Below are 15,424 nucleotides of genomic sequence, written 5' to 3'. Positions count from 1 at the left end.
ACAGAGGCAATAAGTAATTTGAATGAAATTCTGCTGAATGTAAAGAGAGTATAAATTATTCGTGTGCCCTTGAAGTTATTTAACCCTTTGAGGGTTGAGAGGCCCTCTTCCGAGTAAACTCATTCTCAGGGTCGAAAAATATTCGGAAAAAAAAATTTTTTTCTTTGAAATGATAGTTTTTTGTGGGTGTTATAGGGCAAAAGAATTTTTTTTTTTGTGATCAGTACTTACCGAGATAAGGAGGCATGAAGTTGACAGAAACTGAACTGCTTACGGCAACATCGCTGACTGCCAGTCACGTGGTAATAGTTTATTTTGTTTTTTTCTACTTTTGTCTTTTATTTTTTAATATTTTAAAGTAACATTTGTGGCCTGTGAGACCAATATAAGGACTATTTGGTATATATTCACTCGTACACTACACAATAACTGCACAAACTTTTCTGTCATTATATTGTTTACAAAACATGTTTACACAAACCACCAGTAAAAAATATTGTTTATTACTATTTTTCTATCATATATATATACACACATATGGAGGCACTGGACACGTTCCTAGAACTGCAAGAGGTTCTGAAAGCTTGTAGTTGTGTGTGGGTGGACTTGTAAATATGCTGAGTCACCTGCGTGTCTTGTGTCACAAAGACACCACTCACTCACTAACCCTCACTGCCTTCCACATACCTTCCTCCCCACCAACCACATGGAAATAAAGTCACTCTCTGAGTTTTTTGGGTTATCCTAGGATGATGGTTGCCTGGGTCATCCTTCCGTCCTTTCTTTTTTTTTTTTTTTTTTCAAAAAGTCGGCCGTCTCCCACCGAGGCAGGGTGACTCAAAAAAGAAAGAAAATCCCCAAAAAGAAAATACTTTTATCATCATTCAACACTTTCACCACACTCACACATTATCACTGTTTTTGCAGAGGTGCTCAGAATACAACAGTTTAGAAGCATATACGTATAAAGATACACAACATATCCCTCCAAACTGCCAATATCCCAAACCCCTCCTTTAAAGTGCAGGCATTGTACTTCCCATTTCCAGGACTCAAGTCCGACTATATGAAAATAACCGGTTTCCCTGAATCCCTTCACTAAATATTACCCTGCTCACACTCAACAGATCGTCAGGTCCCAAGTATCATTCGTCTCCATTCACTCCTATCTAACACACTCACGCACGCTTGCTGGAAGTCCAAGCCCCTCGCCCACAAAACCTCCTTTACCCCCTCTTTCCAACCCTTTCGAGGACGACCCCTACCCCTCCTTCTTTCCCCTATAGATTTATATGCTTTCCATGTCATTCTACTTTGATCCATTCTCTCTAAATGACCAAACCACCTCAACAACCCCTCTTCTGCCCTCTGACTAATGCTTTTATTAACTCCACACCTTCTCCTAATTTCCACACTCCGAATTTTCTGCATAATATTTACACCACACCTTGCCCTTAGACAGGACATCTCCACTGCCTCCAACCATCTCCTCACTGCTGCATTTACCACCCAAGCTTCACATCCATATAAGAGTGTTGGTACCACTATACTTTCATACATTCCTTTCTTTGCCTCCATAGATAGCGTTTTTTGACTCCACATATACCTCAACGCACCAATCACCTTTTTTCCCTCATCAATTCTATGATTAACCTCATCCTTCATAAATCCATCCGCCGACACATCAACTCCCAAGTATCTGAAAACATTCACTTCTTCCATACTCCTCCCCAATTTGATACTCAATTTTTCTTTATCTAAATCATTTGATACCCTCATCACCTTGCTCTTTTCTATGTTCACTTTCAACTTTCTACCTTTACACACATTCCAAAACTCATCCACTAACCTTTGCAGTTTTTCTTTAGAATCTCCCATAAGCAGAGTATCATCAGCAAAAAGTAACTGTGTCAATTCCCCTTTTGAATTTGATTCCCCATAATTTAATCCCACCCCTCTCCCGAACACCCTAGCATTTACTTCTTTTACAACCCCATCTATAAATACAGTGGACCCCCGCATAACGATCACCTCCGAATGCGACCAATTATGTAAGTGTATTTATGTAAGTGCGTTTGTACGTGTATGTTTGGGGGTCTGAAATGGACTAATCTACTTCACAATATTCCTTATGGGAAGAAATTCGGTCAGTACTGGCACCTGAACATACTTCTGGAGTGAAAAAATATCGTTAACCGGGGGTCCACTGTATATTAAACAACCATGGTGACATTACACATCCCTGTCTAAGACCTACTTTTACCGGGAAGTATTTTCCCTCTCTTCTACACACCCTAACCTGAGCCTCACTATCCTCATAAAAACTCTTAACAGCATTTAGTAACTTACCACCTATTCCATATACTTGCAACATCTGCCACATTGCTCCTCTATCCACTCTATCATATGCCTTTTCTAAATCCATAAATGCAATAAAAACTTCCCTACCTTTATCTAAATACTGTTCACATATATGCTTCAATGTAAACACTTGATTTACACATCCCCTACCCACTCTGAAGCCTCCGTGCTCATCCGCAATCCTACATTCTGTCTTACCTCTAATTCTTTCAATTATAACCCTACTGTATACTTTTCCTGGTATACTCATTTATTTTTTTTTTTTTCAACAAGTCGGCCGTCTCCCACCGAGGCAGGGTGACCCAAAAAAGAAAGAAAATCCCCAAAAAGAAAATACTTTCATCATCATTCAACACTTTCACCACACTCGCACATTATCACTGTTTTTGCAGAGGTGCTCAGAATACAACAGTCTAGAAGCATACACATATAAAGATACACAACATATCCCTCCAAACTGCCAATATCCCAAACCCCTCCTTTAAAGTGCAGGCATTGTACTTCCCATTTCCAGGACTCAAGTCCGACTATATGAAAATAACCGGTTTCCCTGAATCCCTTCACTAAATATTACCCTGCTCACACTCCAACAGATCGTCAGGTCCCAAGTACCATTCGTCTCCATTCACTCCTATCTAACACGCTCACGCACGCTTGCTGGAAGTCCAAGCCCCTTACCCACAAAACCTCCTTTACCCCCTCTCTCCAACCCTTTCGAGGACGACCCCTACCCCGCCTTCCTTCCCCTATAGATTTATATGCTTTCCATGTCATTCTACTTTGATCCATTCTCTCTAAATGACCAAACCACCTCAACAACCCCTCTTCTGCCCTCTGACTAATACTTTTATTAACTCCACACCTTCTCCTAATTTCCACACTCCGAATTTTCTGCATAATATTTACACCACACATTGCCCTTAAACAGGACATCTCCACTGCCTCCAACCTTCTCCTCGCTGCTGCATTTACCACCCAAGCTTCACACCCATATAAGAGTGTTGGTACTACTATACTTTCATACATTCCCTTCTTTGCCTCCATAGATAACGTTTTTTGACTCCACATATACCTCAACGCACCACTCACCTTTTTTCCCTCATCAATTCTATGATTAATCTCATCCTTCATAAATCCATCGGCCGACACGTCAACTCCCAAGTATCTGAAAACATTCACTTCTTCTATACTCCTCCTCCCCAATTTGATATCCAATTTTTCTTTATCTAAATCATTTGACACCCTCATCACCTTACTCTTTTCTATGTTCACTTTCAACTTGCTACCTTTACACACATTCCCAAACTCATCCACTAACCTTTGCAATTTTTCTTTAGAATCTCCCATAAGCACAGTATCATCAGCAAAAAGTAACTGTGTCAATTCCCATTTTGAATTTGATTCCCCATAATTTAATTTATTTTTTTATTTTTTTTTTATTATCACACCGGCCGATTCCCACCAAGGCAGGGTGGCCCGAAAAAGAAAAACTTTCACCATCATTCACTCCATCACTGTCTTGCCAGAAGGGTGCTTTACACTACAGTTTTTAAACTGCAACATTAACACCCCTCCTTCAGAGTGCAGGCACTGTACTTCCCATCTCCAGGACTCAAGTCCGGCCTGCCGGTTTCCCTGAACCCCTTCATAAATGTTACTTTGCTCACACTCCAACAGCACGTCAAGTATTAAAAACCATTTGTCTCCATTCACTCCTATCAAACACGCTCACGCATGCCTGCTGGAAGTCCAAGCCCCTCGCACACAAAACCTCCTTTACCCCCTTCCTCCAACCTTTCCTAGATGAAGTATATAAAAAAATTACAGAATTACTGTTCAGTACAATTTACAATAATGAGAGTGAAAGAATTTTGAGTTTGAAATAATGCTTAGTTAATTGAGCAGTCGTAAATTATTTGAAATTTTTTGACTTACTGGTAGGTGATAATGCATAGTGTTTGTTTGGTTAATTTTGGGAGATGAGGTGATTTCTACGTTATTATTTATTATTTTATTATCACACTGGCCGATTCCCACCAAGGCCAGTGTGATAATAAAATAATAAATAATAACGTAGAAATCACCTCATCTCCCAAAATTAACCAAACAAACACTATGCATTATCACCTACCAGTAAGTCATTAGTGATTTCTACGTAGAGCCTTAAATTGATTTTCAGGCAGGGACCCTTTTGTATATTCTGGCAATGATTTCCAGATCTTCGGGCCGTTTAAGTGCATAGCATTTTTACATAGGGTGAGATGGACACGAGGGATGTCAAAGAATGTTTTGTGCCTTGTGTTATGGCTGTGCGTTCTGTTGTAGTTATCAAGGAGGAGTTTGAGAGGAGGGTTTATATTGGAGTATAATGTTCTGTGTATGTAGTAGGCACAATAATATGAGTGAATATTATGTATACTAAGCAAGTTCATGATCTTAAATAGCACTGGAGAGAAGTTAGTTTAGTTTGGTATCTTTATTGTGCACCCATACCCATCCTGTGGATGGTCATCAAAAGATTCCAGAGGCACGTAATGGGTACAGGGACTTGGCCCAAAAGTTTTGATAGCTAAATAAGTTACATTGGTCATGAACTATTTACATGTTTATTTTTTTTTTTTCAACAAACCAGCCGTATCCCACCAAGGCAGGGTGGCCCAAAAAGAAAAACGAAAGTTTCTCTTTTTAAATTTAGTAATTTATACGGGAGAAGGGGTTACTAGCCCCTTGCTCCCGGTTACATGTTTATATCTGGTTATATTCTCCATGGGGAAGTGGAACTGAATTCTTCCTCAGTAAGCCATGCGTGTTGTAAGAGGAGCCTAAAATGCCAGGAGCAAGGGGCTAGTAACCCATTCTCTTGTATAAATTACTAAATTTAAAAAGAGAAGCATTTGTTTTTCTTTTTGGGCCACCCTGCCTTGGTGGGATACAGCTGGTTCGTTAAAAAAAAAAAAATCTGGTTATATCTAGGTTATGTCTAGGTAGTAGGTTGGTAGACAGCAACCACCCAGGGATGTACTACCATCCTGCCAAGTGAGTGTAAAACAAGAGCCTATAATTTTTTTACATGATGGTAGGATTGCTGTCTCATAAATATGCAAGATTACAGATATGTCTTGCTACTTCTACTTACACTTATTTCACACTACACGTACATGTACACATTTATTTATTTATTTATTTATTTATTTATTTATTTATTTATTTAAAAATTTGAGCACACATACAGAGGTACAACAAATACAGGTAAGAGCAGTATGCCAAAGCCACTTATACTATGCATAGCATTACGGGCTGGCTTAAAATTAACTTAAGATTAACTAAGCAATGATGAAATCAGTGATAAAACATTAATGTAAACAGGTTACTATAAAGCACAAGTGAGTATTACAAAGACAGGTCATATGGTTGTATGCATTGTTGTACATTCAGTAGAATGGAGTATTCTGTTAGGTAGTGTATTTAAAAAATAATAAAGTTAGATTGGGTTTTAGGTTTAACATTTATGTGATATAATTGTGAGAAACATTTAAGATATACAATTTATAAGGTTCAGTTATTCAGTATTTATTTGGTTTTGGGTGAGTAAGTGATCTTTGAGAAGAGACTTGAATTTATAAACAGGTAGTGTTTCTTTTATATTTACAGGTAATGAATTCCAGAAATTAGGGCCTTTTATGTGCATTGAGTTTTTACATAGTGTGAGATGGACACGAGGAACATCAAAGAGTGATCTGTGCCTTGTGTTATGGTCATGTGTTCTGTTGAGGTTGGCAAGGAGATGTTTGAGGGGAGGGTTAATATCAGAGTTAAGTGTTCTATGTATGTAATAGGTGCAGTAGTAAGTATGGATGTTTTGTATGGTGAGGAGGTTTAGTGTATTGAATATTGGTGGAGTGTGCTGCCTATAGTGAGAATTTGTTATCATTCTAACTGCAGCCTTTTGTTGGGTAATTAGTGGTCTGAGATGGTTACTTGTTGTTGAGCCCCATGCACAAATTCCATAGGTGAGATAGGGGTAAATAAGAGAGTGATATAGGGCCAGGAGGGCTGACTGTGGAGCATAGTACCGTATCTTTGATAGTATGCCTACAGTCTTGGAAATTTTCTTAGAAATTTGTTGTATATGTGTATGAAATTTGAGTCTATTATCAAGGTGGATTCCTAAGAATTTTCCCTCTGTTAGCTTTGTGATAGGTGATCCGTTTATCATTATGTTAAGAGGGACATCTGTAGCTCTGTTACCAAACTGAATGAAGTAGGTTTTGTCAATGTTTAGTGTAAGTTTGTTAGTTCTCATCCAGGTAGATATTTTCTGTAATTCGGTATTTACAGTATTGGCTAGCGTGACTGGGCTCGGGTGGGAGAAGACGTATGTAGTGTCATCTGCAAATAGTGTGGGTTTGAGTAATTGCGAAGCATTTGGTAGGTCATTTATGTATAGGAGAAAGAGAAGAGGGCCAAGGACACTTCCCTGTGGGACACCAACTGTAATTGGTTGTGCAGAGGAGTTTGCCCCATTTGCGTACACATATTGGCTTCTGTTGCTGAGGTATGACTTGAGGTAGTTGAGGGAGTGCCCTCTTATACCATAGTGTGACAATTTTACGTGGAGCAAGTCATGGTCAACTGTATCAAAAGCTTTACGTAAGTCAATGAAGATCCCCAGTGGGACTTCTTTTTTCTCTATTGCAGTGTATATATGTTCTAGCATGTGTATAATAGCATCATTAGTATTTTTATTAGGCCTGAATCCAAATTGGCAGGGGTTGAGTATGTTTTGGGAGATAAGGTAGGAGTAGATTCGTTTATGAATTAATTTTTCGAAGATTTTTGAGAGAGGGTGTAAGTTGGATATTGGCCTATAGTTATTCAACTCTGTTTGGTCTCCTCCTTTGTGGATCGGGGTGACCCTTGCTATTTTGAGTACTGTAGGGAAGGTGGAGGATTCAATGGATTTGTTAAAGAGTGTTGCAATGATTGGTGATAGCACTTGTGACACTTTTTTGTATATAAAGGGTGGTAAGGTATTTAAATCTCCTGCCTTGTTTTTTAGTGTGTTGATAATAAGGGAGACTTCGTATGGGTTAGTCGGAGCTAGGAACAGTGTGTTCGGGTAGTTGCCGGTGAGGTAGTCATTTGGTGGGGTATCTGAGCTTGGGATTTTATTGGCAAGGTTTTGTCCTATAGTGGAGAAGAAATCATTGAGTCTGTTTGCTGTTTCTGTTGGTGGGAGTTGGGGTTCATCTGATTTTGCTAATTTTATTTCGCTATTTCGTGATATCTTTTTTGTTCCTAGAATTTCTGATAGGGTTTTCCAGGTCTTTTTTATATCACCTTGTAAGTTGGATAATCTGTTCTCATAATACAATTTTTTTGCCCTTCTTATCAGGCTGGTTAGGATTGACGAGTAACGTTTTGTTTGGTCTCTGGTTATGTGACCCATTCTGTACTGTTTTTCATATTGGTGTTTTGTATTTATGGATTTGAGAATGCTGGGTGTTAGCCAGGGACTGTTCAGTCTCTTAGCTGTCATCTGTTTAGTTTTTTTAGGGCAGTGCTTGTTATAGAGGTATTGGGTCTTTTTTAGAAAATTATTAATACATTCGTCAATATCTGTATAGATTTCTAGCTCAGTGTGCCAGTCAATGTTTGCTACTGCTGTTGTGAAGTTATTAATGGCTGCCTCATTGTGAAGTCTGAAGGTGACTTTAGTAGTGTCTTGGGGTAATTTACCAAGAGTTGTTATGAGGAAAGTCGGGTAGTGGTCTGTGGTATTATCTGTAATTATGCCTGATTTTAAAGGGGATATGGTGTTGGTCCAGATGTGGTCAAGTAGGGAAACACTAGTCTCTGTAACTCTTGTAGGTTTTGTTACTGTTGGTAGCAACATACAGTTACTCATTGTGTTTGTGAATTCAGTAACGTGTGGGTCCTGGTCTTGCAGGAGATTTATATTGAAGTCACCTGAGAGTAGTAAGTGATCTTTGTTCATGCATGCATCAGTTATCATACTTCCTAGGTTTTGACTAAATTGGCTAATGTTTGACTGTGGAACTCTGTAGATGTTTATCAATGTGAGAGGTTTTTGTAGGTATTTGGATTTGAATTTGGCTATTATATATTCCCCATGTTCATCCCTTGTGCAAGTATTAGTGATACATTCTAGTTGGTCTGAGTAGTATATGGCTGTGCCACCCCCTTGTTGGTCTGGCCTACAGTTGTGTATGGCTGTGTAACCAGGAATGGCATAGACATCTGTACTATCAGGCTTTAGCCAGGTTTCAGTTAGTGTAATGATGGACATATTGGCATGTAAGGAATTTAGTAATGCTATGAGGTCATCGTAATGCTTGCTTAAAGATCTGATATTGTAGTTAAAGATAGTTATGTTGTTGTTGGCACTGAGAAGTGCCTTTGATTGTTCTGCAGTGTAGTAATTACAGTAACTGTTTGATTCATTTAAGTCATTAAATAAGAGATTGGTATCAGGATCAATGCTTGTAATCATAAGATTTGTAGTGAATCTATAGTTAGAATTAAGTATAAAACAAAGTAAATAGTTTTCTTTGATTTTATCTTAATAGTTCTTGTTCTTATTACTTTTCCTTTTATATCCATGGGGAAGTGGATTAAGAATCTTTCCTCCGTAAGCCATGCGTGTTGTAATTTTTTTTTTTTATTATTATTATCACACTGGCCGATTCCCACCAAGGCAGGGTGGCCCGAAAAAGAAAAACTTTCACCATCATTCACTCCATCACTGTCTTGCCAGAAGGGTGCTTTACACTACAGTTTTTAAACTGCAACATTAACACCCCTCCTTCAGAGTGCAGGCACTGTACTTCCCATCTCCAGGACTCAAGTCCGGCCTGCCGGTTTCCCTGAACCCCTTCATAAATGTTACTTTGCTCACACTCCAACAGCATGTCAAGTATTAAAAACCATTTGTCTCCATTCACTCCTATCAAACACGCTCACGCATGCCTGCTGGAAGTCCAAGCCCCTCGCACAAAAAACCTCCTTTACCCCCTCCCTCCAACCTTTCCTAGGCCAACCCCTACCCCGCCTTCCTTCCACTACAGACTGATACACTCTTGAAGTTATTCTGTTTCGCTCCATTCTCTCCACATGTCCGAACCACCTCAACTAAAATGCCGGGAACAATGGGCTAGTAACCCCTTTTCCTGTACAGATTTCTAAAAAGAAGAAGAAAATTGTCAAAGTGGGATGTCTGAATGTGTGTGGATGTTGTGCAAATGATAAGAAAGAGATGATTGTGGATGCTATGAATGAGAAGAAGCTGGATAACCTGGCTTTAAGTGAAACAAAGCTGAAGGGGGTGGGAGAGTTTCAGTGGAGAGAAGTAAATGGGATTAGATCAGGGGTTTCAAATAGAGTTAGAGCTAAAGAAGGAGTAGCAATAATGTTGAAGGATAAACTATGGCAGGAAAAGAGGGAGTATAAATATATTAATTCAAGGATTATGTGGAGTAAAATGAAGGTTGAATGTGAAAAGTGGGTTATAGTAAGTGTATATGCACCTTTCTGTAACATATCTTCCATTCTATCAAACGAGACCAAGAAACTGCTAATACAACCAGCAGGGTCTGATCAACCAGGCTGTTACTGCTGGCAAACTGACGTACGAACCACAGGCTGTCTGGTAAGGTACTAACTTTAGGTAGCTGTTCAGTGCCTTCTTGAAGACAGCCAGGGGTCTGTTGGTAATCCCCCTTATTTATGCTGGGAGGCAGGTGAACAGTCTTGAGCCCCTGCCACTTATTGTGCTGTCTCTTAGTGTACTCGTGGCACCCCTGCTTTTCATTGGGAGAATGACGCAGTGTTTTCTCTTTATGCACTGTGTGCTGCAGGGGTTGTTTTATGTGGTGCACACTTACCACACAGATGCATTCTCTCATGTCTAGGCCCAAATTTACTGCTCACAGCTTGTCTGAGTGAGCTGAGCTCATGATGTAGTACTACTGCATGGACCCTGGTTTCAAAGCTGTAGAACTATAGCATGGACTTTCAGAGGGTTAAACCTTTAATAACCCAACAAAAACTGCTGTGCGGATGGTCATCAACTCCCGTGCTAGACAGCACACCCCACCACTTTTCAAAAGCTTGAACCTACTAAATATACAAAGCATACACTCATATTATTGTACCTACTATATATACAGAACATTAATTAAACTCCAATATAAACCCTCCGATCAAACTTCTTCTTGGTAGCTACAACAGAATGCACTCTTTGACATCCCTCGTGTCAGTCTCACACTATGCAAAAATGCAATGCACATGAAGGGCCCGAAGATCTGGAATTTACTACCTGCTTAAAAATCATCTCATCTCTCAGTACAGTACTAACCAAACCAATCAGAACATCTGACCAGTTTGAAGCAACTCTCCCAAATATTATATGACCTCTAGTCTATTAAAACATCTACTCATACTTATAATAGTACTGTTTGAACCATTATTTGTAATATTGTTATTTGTCATGTGCAACATCAAGATTATCTTATAAACCTTCAACTTTGATTACCTCGCATTAGTATTAAGATAAAATAATGAATAATTAAGAAGATAACCATTTGTATCCTGTCTAGACTTAAGTAGTTTTTAAGTATTAGGATTAGTCTGCCCGAAATGACCTGGCATGATAATGGCTTTCTTTGTACTTAACAAATCAAGATTGTAATTACACATTGTAACCTTTGCTAAGAGATAAAATCTTTATCTTTTATCTTATCTTTATCTTTACAAATATACAATTATTGGTAGTATACTCTGTATGAAAGAAATAATTGAAATTTAGTTATGTATAAAACATTTACAGCATCTGCATCATTTTTAACAATGTCATTATTCTTCTATATATTGTAGGTAACAAATTGTGCATCATTCTCACTCAAAGGCTTGTGTTGTAGGTCCCAGGCTCAGATAAAGTGCTGACCGATGTGCAGGTGAAGATGATGAAAGCCTACGTAGTTGGGGAAAGCAATACCATGAGCACTCCTAATGGTGTTAACATAAAAATGGGAATGTAAGTCATAAATTTCTTTAATTTTTCCTAAAGAATTCCTGCTTAAGTGAGTAACTCATTATTGTCAAGGATTTATTTCCACATAATACAAGGTTTGTACAGAGATGGGTAACATTTGGTTGTGCATGCACTAAGCCCATGGTTATGCAGCTTACTTCAGGCAAGCTTAAGCCCAAATATGCACAGATTTAATTTTGTTTTTTAAATAATTTTTTTGTTTTAATATTTTATTTTTTTATTAACACATCGGCCGATTCCCACCAAGGCAGGGTGGCCCAAAAAAGAAAAACTTTCATCATCATTCTCTCATCACTGTCTTGCCAGAAGGGTGCTTTACACTACAGTTTTTAAACTGCAACATTAACACCCCTCCTTCAGAGTGCAGACACTGTAGTACTTCCCATCTCCAGGACTCAAGTCCGGCCTGCCGGTTTCCCTGAACCCCTTCATAAATGTTACTTTGCTCACACTCCAACAGCACGTCAAGTATTAAACACCATTTGTCTCCATTCACTCCTATCAAATACACTCATGCACGCTTGCTGGAAGTCCAAGCCCCTTGCACACAAAACCTCCTTTACCCCCTCCCTCCAACCCTTTCTAGGCCGACCCCTACCCCGCCTTCCTTCCACTACAGATTTATACACTCTCGAAGTCATTCTGTTTTGTTCCATTGTCTCTACATGTCCAAACCACCTCAACAGCCCCTCATCATCCCTCTGGATAATAGTTTAGGTAATCCCACACCTTCTCCTAATTTCCAAACTATGAATTCTCTGCATTATATTCACACCACACATTGCCCTCAGACATGACATCTCCACTGCCTCTAGCCTTCTCCTCATTGCAACATTCATCACCCATGCTTCACACCCATGCAAAAGTGTGGGTACAACTATACTCTCATACATTCCCCTCTTTGCCTCCAAGGACAAAGTTCTTTGCCTCCACAGACTCCTAAGTGCACCACTCACCCTTTTCCCCTCATCAATTCTATGATTCACCTCATCTTTCATAGACCCATCTGCTGACACGTCCACTCCCAAATATCTGAATACATTCCCCTCCATACTCTCTCCCTCCAGTCTGATATCCAATCTTTCGTCACCTAATCTTTTTGTTATCCTCATCACCTTACTCTTTCCTATATTCACTTTTAATTTTCTTCTCTTACATACTCTACCAAATTCATCTACCAACCTCTGCAGCTTTTCTTCAGAATCTCCCAAAAGCACAGTGTCATCAGCAAAGAGCAACTGTGACAACTTCCACTTTATGTTTGATTCTTTATCTTTTAACTCCACACCCCTTGCCAAGACCCTCATATTCACTTCTCTTACAACTCCATCTATAAATATATTGAACAACCACGGTGACATCACACATCCTTGTCTAAGGCCTACTTTTACTGGGAAATAATCTCCCTCTCTCCTACATACTCTCACCTGAGCCTCACTATCATCGTAAAAACTCTTCACTGCTTTCAGTAATCTACCTCCTATACCATACACCTGCAACATCTGCCACATTACCCCCCAATCCACCCTGTCATATGCCTTTTCTAAATCCATAAATGCCACAAAACCCTCTTTACCCTTACCTAAATACTGTTCACCTATATGTTTCACTGTAAACACTTGGTCTACACACCCCCTACCTTTCCTAAAGCCTCCTTGTTCATGTGCTATCCTATTCTCCATCTTAGTCTTAATTCTTTCAATAATAACTCTACCATACACTTTACCAGGTATACTCAACAGACTTATTCCCCTATAATTTTTGCACTCTCTTTTATCCCCTTTGCCTTTATACAAAGGAACTATGCATGCTCTCTGCCAATCCCTAGGTACCTTACCCTCTTCCATACATTTATTAAATAATAGCACCAACCACTCCAAAAGTATATCCCCACCTGCTTTTAACATTTCTATCTTTATCCCATCAATCCCAGCTGCCTTACCCCCTTTCATTCTACCCACTGCCTCACGAACTTCCCCCACACTCACAACTGGCTCTTCCTCACTCCTACAAGATGTTATTCCTCCTTGCCCTATACACGAAATCACAGCTTCCCTATCTTCATCAACATTTAACAATTCCTCAAAATATTCCCTCCATCTTCCTGATACCTCTAACTCTCCATTTAATAACTCTCCTCTCCTGTTTTTAACTGTCAAATCCATTTGTTCCCTAGGCTTTCTCACCTTATTAATGTCACTCCAAAACTTTTTCTTATTTTCAACAAAATTTGTTGATAACATCTCACTCACTCTCATTTGCTCTCTTTTTACATTGCTTCAACACTCTCTTAACCTCTCTTTTTCTCTCCATATACTCTTTCCTCCTTGCATCACTTCTACTTTGTAAAAACCTCTCATACGCTAACTTTTTTCTCCCCTACTGCTCTCTTTACATCATCATTCCACCAATCGCTCTTCTTCCCTCCAGCACCCAATTTCCTGTATCCACAAACTTCTGCTGAACACTCTAACACTACATTCTTAAACCTACCCTATACATCTTCGATCCCATTGCCTATACTCTCACTTGCTCATCTATCCTCCAGTAGTTGTTTATATCTTACCCTAACTGCCTCCTCTTTTAGTTTATACACCTTCACTTCTCTCTTACTTGCTGCTTCTATTTTCCTTGTATCTCCTCTACCTTTTACCTTCACTGTAGCTACAACTAGAAAGTGATCTGATATATCTGTGGCCCCCCTATAAACATGTACATCCTGAAGTCTACTCAGCAGTCTTTTATCTACCAATACATAATCCAACAAACTATACTGTCATTATGCCCTACATCATATCTTGTACTTATTTTTCCTCTTTTTCTTAAAATACGTATTATCTATAACTAAACCCCTTTCTATACAAAATTCAATCAAAGGGCTCCCATTATCATTTACACCTGGCACCCCAAACTTGCCTACCACACCTTCTCTAAATATTTCTCCTACTTAAGCATTTAGGTCCCCTACCACAATTTCTCTCTCACTTGGTTCAAAGGTTCCTATGCATTCACTTAACATTTCCCAAAATCTCTCTCTCTCTCTCTCTCCTCTATACTCCTCTCTTCTTCAGGTGCATACACGCTTGTTATGACCCACTTTTCACATCCGACCCTTATTTTAATCCACATAATCCTTGAATTTACACATTTATACTCTCTCTTCTCCTTCCATAACTGGTCCTTCAACATTATTGCTACCCATTCCTTAGCTCTAACTCTCTCAGATACTCCTGACTTAATCCCATTTATTTCTCCGCACTAAAACTCGCCTACCCCCTTCAGCTTTGTTTCGCTTGTGGCCAGGACATCCAACTTCTTCTCATTCATAACATCAGCAATCATCTCTTTCTGGAATAGTTTTAAACATGCAATATTAGAATGTGGGGCAGAAGTTTGTGGTTATAGGAGGGTGGGTGCAGGAGGAAAGAGGAGTGACTGGTGGAATGATGAAGTAAAGAATGTGATAAAAGAGAAAAAGGTAGCTCATGAGAGGTTTTTACAAAGCAGAAGTGTTATAAGAAGAGCAGAGTATATGGAAATATTACATCCCAGGAATCCAAAGGCCTGTTATCCTGGGTGTAAAGGGAGCAAAATAAATACAGCAGAAAAACTTTTGACTTATATTATCCATCACCAAGCACGAACAGAATTATGTACACTATATACACTATGTACAACAATAGGTATTAGTGCACTCCACAGTAAGCAAGGCAGAAGAGAAGCCACTAGAGAGCAGACCATGCTTCAACCAGCTATAGAATGGGAATGACAAGGGCAGACAGGTGTGTGGTACCCACAATACCTCTGCGATTGCCAAAACCATCTTCTCATTGGCTGGAACCTGGGTACTGATCAAACGATGGGGCCCCATCGTCAACCTTTAGCACCTGGTTCGCTGGTTGGGGGAGATAGCCTTTCAATGAGGGTGTGTACATGCTCCGAATAAAGTACATACTCTTTGCATGCCACAGGAGAGTAAAAGAAAGGTGA

The 15,424-nt window shown here is 39.3% G+C and overlaps 1 protein-coding gene across 1 annotated transcript in view; it reads left to right on the top strand.

Moving 5' to 3' along the window:
* The window catches only part of LOC128701426 (location of vulva defective 1-like), a 384,351-nt gene that overhangs the window by 116,349 nt on the left and 252,578 nt on the right, over positions 1-15,424 (top strand). Inside the window, exon 16 of the mRNA XM_070100373.1 lies at positions 11,301-11,416. Within this exon, the coding sequence (XP_069956474.1) occupies positions 11,301-11,416 (116 nt within the window). The remainder of the gene's footprint in view (positions 1-11,300; positions 11,417-15,424) is intronic.

The sequence above is a fragment of the Cherax quadricarinatus genome, chromosome 72 (genome assembly GCF_038502225.1).
Source record: "Cherax quadricarinatus isolate ZL_2023a chromosome 72, ASM3850222v1, whole genome shotgun sequence".
In the NCBI taxonomy this organism is placed as follows: Eukaryota; Metazoa; Arthropoda; class Malacostraca; order Decapoda; family Parastacidae; genus Cherax; species Cherax quadricarinatus.
The sequence above is the reverse complement of the archived record's forward strand: the minus strand, read 5'-3'. Positions and strand labels throughout refer to the sequence as shown.